Below are 8,610 nucleotides of genomic sequence, written 5' to 3' on the forward strand. Positions count from 1 at the left end.
AGCAAAAGAGAAGAGCATCAATCTGTTGCCAAGTAAGGGCCTCAGCATTCCTGCTCCAGTAATGCAAGGACAGTGCAACCAGCTTCCATTTATTTTCAAACTGGCCCAATTCATCAGGTAAGACTTCAAATATATTACAAAGCAATCCAAGTCTTTCTTCATCTCTTAGTGCATCTACATCTGTGATTAGACACTGCGGAGCTGCAAGTGGTCTGACTGGCTTAAACTGTATATCACATTGACCAATGCGCATTCCTTCTTCGACTTTTTGTACCTCTAGGTAAGGTTTTAATAAGCCGTACATGTATTCCCTTAGAGGCTTGCCAATCTTCATACTGGACTCTTTTTTAGGATTATCAGTGATCATTGGTAGAATACATTCATTGAGAATCATTGGATCCAGCACTGAAGTTGAGAAACATCCATCACGATATTGCTCGAGTATCCATGAAGGCAGTGGTGTCCCATTGGCTGTCTTTAACTCTGTGCTCTTTCTGGCATCATCCATACTTATTTCATCAATGCTGTACATATCTTTTGCCTTGTGAAAGTTTTCTCTGATAGCCATCACTTGCTCTGACTTGCAGAACCTAGAGAGAAATTTCTCAACAGATCTAAAGGAAGCAATCCATTCAACCAATTCATCAGTATTCATAGTATTTTCTCCTAAGTGTGGAGACTCAAGGAAATCATTACCAATCAGTGCCGGTATCAGATAAATAATTTCAGGTTCACGAAAGATTGCAGAGAAATTGCTCAAGTGATAAATCTTTGCATTTATTGGCTTGGACTCCCAGTAGAAGTACTCAAAAGGTATGTAACCACCTTTAACATTGAAAATGTAATAATCGGAATCGCTAGAGAGAACTGGGCAGCCATAAAAATTTGATATGGACACAGTCAAACTATCTGCATCTCCATCAGCAACGATAAAGGGGATTCTAAGTTCTTTTAATACCTCCATAAAGACAACTTTAGCAAAAACTGGCAAACATGAACGCGGACCATCTATAGGATAGTTACCATATAAAAGCAGAGATTGAATGCATTTTGCCGTCTTCTCTTTCCTCTCTAGAATAACTCGGGCTTTCTCACCTTCGTAATCCACACCATCAAATACAAAAATAGGCTCTATACCTGATTGTCTTAGGTTGGCCAAGAAAGCCCGGCATTTCTGATCAAACTCTTTGTACTGGCCGCCATATGTCCAGTCTATCCCATCATAGAGAGAATAACAGCAGCTCATGGCGTCTATCAGCAACTGTCCTCTTAGCGGAGAATCTTTTCCTATCTCTTTCCATTCGTAATTCTTTTGCATGTAGGTTGTAAGGCCCTTGATACCCATAATAGTAGCCTAGAATTTTAAAGTTAAGTGCGCGTATAAGCAGAAGAGCAGCCACACCCTTACACTTTATAACACCCACTTAATGTCTATAATAGCTTATAAAAATAAATTCATTGTCATTAAAAGAGTAGCAAAACTAAAAAAGCCAAGCATTATCATGTTAGTTTTCTTCATCGGAATCACCTTCATCAGAATCATCACTTTCAAGATCAAGGAGTTCAAAACGATTTGCAGTACTAACTGTTGTACTGTAAATCTTCTTTGCTGCTGCTGCAGGTTGCTTATGCTTCTCTTTGCTTGCTTTATGAGATGAGCTGCCCTTAGAAACCTCTCTAGCACTGCATATTGATAACAGCTCCTCATAAAGTTTTGCCATATCTGGAAATGTAGTCAGCGTCTCTTCTTTGATAGCATCAAAATCTGCTTCTTTCATGCAAGCATAATTTAAGCATAGTCTACCATCAAATAAAAGAGCTGGAGAAGTGAATTCAAGTGGTCGTTTAAGGACATCATTCAGTTTCATGGCCTCATAATACACGCATTGCCACATTGAGAGAGAGTGGAGGCTGTCAAGCTGGCGATTGATCCAATGACCATCAATCTGAAAACGAAAATGACTAGCAATAATGCCCCTTCCTTGCTCACTGGAACAAACCACAAAGCAAAAGAGAAGAGCATTGATCTGTTGCTGAGTAAGGGCCTCAGCATTCCTGCTCCAGTAATGCAAGGACAGTGCAACCAGCTTCCATTTATCTTCAAATTTGTCCAATTTATCTGGCAAGACTTCAAATATATCACAAAGCAATCCAAGTCTCTCTTCATCTCTTATTAAGTCTACATTTGTGATTAGAGACTGAGCAGTAAGTGTTTTGACTGTATATTGTACATCATATTGACCAACACGTACACATACATGTGCATGTATGCCTTCTTTGACTTTTTGTACCTTTAGATAAGGTTTTAATAAGCCGTACAAGTGTCTCCTCAGAGGCTCACCAATCTTCATATTGGACTCCATCTTAGGATTATCAATGATCATTGGCAGCATACAATCATTAAGAACCATTGGCTCCATTACTGAGGTTGAGAAGCATCCAGCACGATATTGCTTGAGTATCCATGAAGGCAGTGATGTCTTATTGGCTGTTTCCAGTTTTGTGCTCTTCATAGCATCATCCATACTTATTGCATCACTACTGTACATTTTTTTCGCCTCGTGAAAGTTTTTTCTCACTTGCTCTGACTTGCAGGAGCTAGAAAAAAATTCCTCAACAGATGAGAATGAAGCAATGTGGTCAACCAGCCGAGCAACCAGTTCATCATCACTATAAATAGTATGACCTCCCTTGCCTCTTCCTTCCACCCCTCCATCAATGACTGAGGTTATTACATCTCGTCTTTCGTCTGGAGACTTAAGGAAATCATTGCCAATCAGTGCTGGTATCAGGTAAATAATATCGGGGTCACAAATTTTTACGGGGAAATTGCTCAAATGATAAATCTTTCCATTTATTGGCTTTGATTTCCAATGGAAGTGCTCAAAAGGTATGTAACCACCTTTAACATTGAAAATGTAATAATCAGAATCGCTGGCAAGAACTGGGCATCCATAAAAATTTGCCATTGATGCAGTCAATTTATCTGCATCTCCATCAGCAACAATAAAGGGAATGCTAAGTTCTTTTATTACCTCCATAAAGACGAGTTTAGCAAAGACTGGCAAACATAAACAGCCATCTTTGTACTTGCCCTCTAAAAGTACAGTTTGAATACATTCTGCTTTATCCTTTCCTCTCTCTTGAAGGGTGGAGGCTTTCTCTCTTTTGTAATCCACACCATCAAACACAAGAATAGGCTCAATACCGGATTTTTTTAGGTTGGTCAAGAAAGCCCTACATTTCTGATCAAGCTCTTTGTACTGGCCGCCATATTTCCAATCTATTCCGTCATAGAGAGAGTAACAACAGCTCATGGCGTCTATCAGCAACGGGCCGCTTAGTGGGGGATCTTTTCCTATCTCTTTCCATTTGTAACTCTTTTGCATGTAGGTTTTAAGGCGCCAGATACCCATTATAGCCTGTATAAAATTTTTAATCTAAAAGTACGCAGAAGAGCAGCCACACCCTTAAAGAAGCCACACTTAGTAACACCCAATATTATGACTATAAAAAAATTAATTCATTGCCATTAAAGGAGTAGCAAAACTAAAAAGTCAAGCATTATCATGTTAGTTTTCTTCATCGGAATCATCTTCATCAGAATCATCACTGTCAAGATCAAGGAGCTCAAAACGATTTGCAGTACTAACTAGTGTACTGTAAGTCTTCTTTGTTGCTGCTGCAGGTTGCTTATGCTTCTCCTTGCTTGCTTTATGAGATGAGCTACCCTTAGAAACCTCTCTAGGGCTGCATATTGATAACAGCTCCTCATAAAGTTTTGCCATATCTGGAAATGTAGTCAGAGTCTCTTCTTTGATGGCATCAAAATCTGCTTCTTTCATGCAAGCATAATTTAAGCATAGTCTACCATCAAATAAAAGAGCTGGAGAAGTGAATTCAAGCGGTCGTTTGAGGACATCATTCAGTTTCATGGCCTCATAATACACGCATTGCCACATTGAGAATGAGTGGAGGCTGTCAAGCTGGTGATTAGTCCAACGACCGTCAATTTGAAAACGAGAATGACTAGCGATAATGCCCCTTCCTTGCTCACTGGAATAAACTACAAAGCAAAAGAGAAGAGCATCAATCTGTTGTTGAGTAAGGGTCTCAGCGTTTCTGCTCCAGTAATGCAAGGACAGTGCAACCAGCTTCCATTTATTTTCAAACTGGCCCAATTCATCAGGCGAGACTCTAAATATATCACAAAGCAATTCAAGTCTCTCTTCATCTCTTAGCGAGTCTAAATCTGTGATTAGACACTGAGCTGGTTTGACTGGCTTAAACTGTATATCACATTCACCAACACGCACTCCTTCCTTGACCTTTTGTGCCTTTAGATAAGGTTTTAATAAGCCATACAAGTGTCTCTTCAGATGCTCGCCAATCTTTGTACTGGACTCCTTTTTAGGATTATCAATGATCATTGGTAGAATACATTTATTGAGAATCATTGGATCTAGTACTGAGGTTGAGAAGCATCCAGCACGATATTGCTCGAGTATCCACAAAGGCAGTGGTGTCCCGTTGGCTGTCTTTAACTCTGTGCTCTTTCTGGCTTTATCCATACTTACTTCATCAACCTTGTACATATCTTTTGCTTTGTGAAAGTTTTCTCTGATAGCCATCACTTGCTCTGAGTTGCAGAACGTAGAGAGAAATTTCTCCACAGATGAAAAAGAAGCAATCCATCCAACCAATTCATCGGTATTCATAGTTTTTCACTGGAACAGGTAAGCTGTTCACTTTCTTTACCTTGATGATTCGCCATACCGTAGCTAGTGCTGCTGAAAATTGCTGCGAGTAGGAAATGTGGCTGAGTTATGACACGCCCAATATTGGGTGGAGCTAGCTTCCTGCAAATATAATCATAGATGTTAGAGTACAAGAAATACTCTAATATCTATGATATAATTCAAATGCATGCAGTGTAATGTCCTATGGATAAAGTTCTTAACATTAATGTTTCTATAAAAAATTTTTGAAAATAATTAAAAGATTAGCATAAAAAATATATATTGTCATAAAAAAGATAACAAAACTAAAAAGCCTAACATAATTGGTTTTCTTCATCAAAATCTGGAGGGAGCTCAAAAGGATTTTTAGTACTAACCGGTGTACTGTGGGCCTTCTTAGCTGCTGCAGGTTGCTTATGCTTCTCCTTGCTTGTTTTATGAGATGAGCTACCCTTAGAAACCTCTCTAGGGCTGCAAACTGATAACAGCTCCTCATAGAGTAATGCCATATCCAGAAATGAAGTCAGCGTCTCTTCTTTGATGGCATCAAAATCTGCTTCTTTCATGCAAGCATAACTTAGGCACAGTCTACCATTAAATAAAAGAGCTGGAGAAGTGAATTCAAGCGGTCGTTTAAGAACATCATTTAGTTTCATGGCCTCATTATACACACATTGCCACATTGAGAATGAGTGGAGGCTGTCAAGCTGGCGATTGGTCCAACGACCATCAATCTGAAAACGAAAATGACTAGCAATAATGCCCCTTCCTTGCTCACTGAAATAAACCACAAAGCAAAAGAGAAGAGAATCAATCTGTTGCTGAGTAAGGGCCTCAGCGTTTCTGCTCCAGTAATGCAAGGACAGTGCAACCAGCTTCCATTTATCTTCAAATTTGTCCAATTTATCTGGTGAAACTCCAATTATATCACAGAGCAATTTGAGTCTCTCATCATCTCTTATTAAATCTACATTTGTGATTAGGGACTGAGCAGTAAGTGTTTTGACTGTATATTGTACATCATATTGACCAACACGTACACATACATGTACATGTATGCCTTCTTTGACTTTTTGTACCTTTAGATAAGGTTTTAAGAAGCCATACAAGTGTCTCCTCAGAGGCTCGCCAATCTTCATATTGGACTCCTTCTTAGGATTATCAATGATCATTGGCAGCATACATTCATTAAGAACCATTGGCTTCATTACTGAAGTTGAAAAGCATCCAGCACGATATTGCTTGAGTATCCATGAAGGTAGTGGTGTCCCATTGGCTGTTTCCAGTACTGTGCTCTTCATAACATCATCCATACTTATTTTATCAACACTGTACATTTCTTTTGCCTTGTAAAAGTTTTCTCTAATAAGCATTACTTTCTCTGACTTTAGTGACTTGCAGGAGCTGGAGAAAAATTCCTCAAAGGATGAGAGGGAAGCAATGTGGTCAACCAGTCGAGCAACCAGTTCATCATCAATATAGATATTATTTCCTCTCCTGCCTATCCCTCCACCAATGACTGAAGTTATCACATCTCGTGTTATGCCTGGAGACTCAAGGAAATCATTACCTATCAGTGCTGGTATTAGGTAAATAATCTCAGGGTCACGAAATTTTGCAGAGAAATTGCTTGAATGGTAGATCTTTCCGTTTATTGGCTTTGATTTCCAATGGAAGTATTCAAAAGGTATGTAACCACCTTTAACATTGAAAATGTAATAATCGGAATCGCTGGCAAGAGCTGGGCATCCATAAAAATTTGCCATTGATGCAGTTAAACTATCTGCATCTCCATCAGCAACAATAAAGGGAATCCTAAATTTTTTTATTACCTCCATAAAGACGACTTTAGCAAAGACTGGCAAACATAAACAGCCATCTGCTTTGTACTCATTGCCCTCTAAAAGTACAGTTTGAATGCATTTTGCTTTATCCTTTCCTCTCTCTTTAAAAGTGGAGGCTTTCTCTCTTTTGTGATCCACACCATCAAATACAAGAATAGGCTCTATACCGGATTCTTTTAGGCTGGCCAAGAAAGTCTTACATTTCTGATCAAGCTCTTTGTACTGGCCACCATATTTCCAGTCTATTCCATCATAGAGAGAGTAACAGCAACTCATGGCGTCTATCAGCAACGGGCCTCTTAGTGGAGGATATTTTCCTATCTCTTCCCATTTGTATCTCTTTTGCATGTAGGTTTTAAGGCCCTTGATACCCATAATAGTAGCCTAGAATTTTTAAAGTTAAAGCCTAACATTCACTAGGCAATTTTGTTGACATCAACAGCAATTTTGTTGACATCAACAGCAATTTTGTTGACATCAACAGCAATTTTGTTGAAACAACGAAGTTGACACACATCAAAGTAACCACAAAGTTGCTTTCACACGTGGATATAAAACAGGAAGTAAGCTACATTATACACAAATTTATATGGGCGACGTCATGACTAGCGTTCCTGTGTTAATTTAAAAATTACTTGTTGTGTTGGTCCATTATCTGTTTATGCTAGGTCTTCTTCATACACTAAAGCTATAAAAATGTCTTCAGCATGTATCTACATTTTTTTATTGATTTTTTCTTTTATCAATTTTTCCCATTGTGTTGTGTCAACAAACATGCCTGTTATGAAGTACAGCAAGAAAAGAATAGGAGCCAAAACAAAAAGGACTGGTTCATATTGATGTTGGAAGGCCTCTATCTGAAATTGAAAGAACTCTTCTAGGTTTTAAAAGTTGTTTTTTAAGAATAAAAACTGTATTTATAGTATCAACCACGTGTTGGAAACGTCACTTTAATCACATCCGGTGAAATGAGATCTAGCTAGAGGATCGGTACATCCTGTTTCATATCCACACCCTTAAAGCCACACTTTATAACACCATAGCAACACCCACTTGTCTATATTAGCATACAAAAATAAATTCATTGTTATCAAAAGAGTAGCAAAACTAAAAAACCAAGCATTATTGTGTTAATTTTCTTCATCAGAATCATCTTCATTGGAATCATCACTGTCAAGATCAAGGAGTTCAAAACGATTTGCAGTACTAACTGGTGTACTGTAAGTCTTCTTTGCTGCTGCTGCAGGTTGCTTTTGCTTCTCCTTGCTTGTTTTATGAGATGAGCTACCCTTAGAAACCTCTCTAGCACTGCATACTGATAACAGCTCCTCATAAAGTTTTGCCATATCTGGAAATGTAGTCAGCTTCTCTTCTTTGATGGCATCAAAATCTGCTTCTTTCATGCAAGCATAATTTAAGCATGGTCTACCATCAAATAAAAGAGCTGGAGAAGTGAATTCAAGCGGTCGTTTAAGGACATCATTCAGTTTCATGGCCTCATAATACACGCATTGCCACATTGAGAGAGAGTGGAGGCTGTCAAGCTGGCGATTGATCCAACGACCATCAATTTGAAAACGAAAATGACTAGCAATAATGCCCCTTCCTTGCTCACTGGAACAAACCACAAAGCAAAAGAGAAGAGCATTGATCTGTTGCTGAGTAAGGGCCTCAGCATTCCTGCTCCAGTAATGCAAGGACAGTGCAACCAGCTTCCATTTATCTTCAAATTTGTCCAATTTATCTGATGAAACTCCAAATATATCACAGAGCAATTTGAGTCTCTCTTCATCTCTTATTAAATCTACATTTGTGATTAGGGACTGAGCAGTAAGTGTTTTGACTGTATATTGTACATCATATTGACCAACACGTACACATACATGTGCATGTATGCCTTCTTTGACTTTTTGTACCTTTAGATAAGGTTTTAATAAGCCGTACAAGTGTCTCCTCAGAGGCTCACCAATCTTCATATTGGACTCCATCTTAGGATTATCAATGATCATTGGCAGCATACAATCATT

The 8,610-nt window shown here is 38.7% G+C and overlaps 4 protein-coding genes across 4 annotated transcripts in view; all 4 read right to left on the reverse strand.

Moving 5' to 3' along the window:
• The window catches only part of LOC105313152 (protein asteroid homolog 1-like), a 1,960-nt gene extending 558 nt beyond the window's left edge, over positions 1 to 1,402 (reverse strand). The window contains exon 1 of the mRNA XM_019997864.1: positions 4 to 1,402. Coding sequence (XP_019853423.1) covers positions 4 to 1,345 — 1,342 coding nt within the window. The 5' untranslated portion in view covers positions 1,346 to 1,402. The remainder of the gene's footprint in view (positions 1 to 3) is intronic.
• Positions 1,403 to 1,505: 103 nt separating this feature from the next.
• Positions 1,506 to 3,416, reverse strand: LOC105313153 (protein asteroid homolog 1-like). Its single transcript, XM_011406337.1, has one exon. It carries the CDS (start codon positions 3,414 to 3,416, stop codon positions 1,506 to 1,508), a length of 1,911 nt encoding a protein of 636 aa, XP_011404639.1.
• A 156-nt stretch (positions 3,417 to 3,572) lies between these two features.
• Positions 3,573 to 4,718, reverse strand: LOC105313154 (uncharacterized). Its single transcript, XM_011406338.1, has one exon. The coding sequence runs from the start codon at positions 4,716 to 4,718 to the stop codon at positions 3,573 to 3,575; it is 1,146 nt and encodes a 381-aa protein (XP_011404640.1).
• A 335-nt stretch (positions 4,719 to 5,053) lies between these two features.
• LOC105313155 (protein asteroid homolog 1-like) lies at positions 5,054 to 6,958 on the reverse strand. Its single transcript, XM_011406340.1, has one exon. It carries the CDS (start codon positions 6,956 to 6,958, stop codon positions 5,054 to 5,056), a length of 1,905 nt encoding a protein of 634 aa, XP_011404642.1.
• Between the last annotated feature and the right edge of the window lie 1,652 nt (positions 6,959 to 8,610).

This window comes from Amphimedon queenslandica, unplaced genomic scaffold, assembly GCF_000090795.2.
Source record: "Amphimedon queenslandica unplaced genomic scaffold, v1.1 AMPQUscaffold_13349, whole genome shotgun sequence".
NCBI lineage: Eukaryota > Metazoa > Porifera > Demospongiae > Haplosclerida > Niphatidae > Amphimedon > Amphimedon queenslandica.

Excerpts from the sequence above, each read along its gene's own strand:
- LOC105313154 (XM_011406338.1), bottom strand. The coding sequence starts at position 4,718 with ATGAATACCGATGAATTGGTTGGATGGATTGCTTCTTTTTCATCTGTG.
- LOC105313155 (XM_011406340.1), bottom strand. The coding sequence starts at position 6,958 with ATGGGTATCAAGGGCCTTAAAACCTACATGCAAAAGAGATACAAATGG.
- LOC105313153 (XM_011406337.1), bottom strand. The coding sequence starts at position 3,416 with ATGGGTATCTGGCGCCTTAAAACCTACATGCAAAAGAGTTACAAATGG.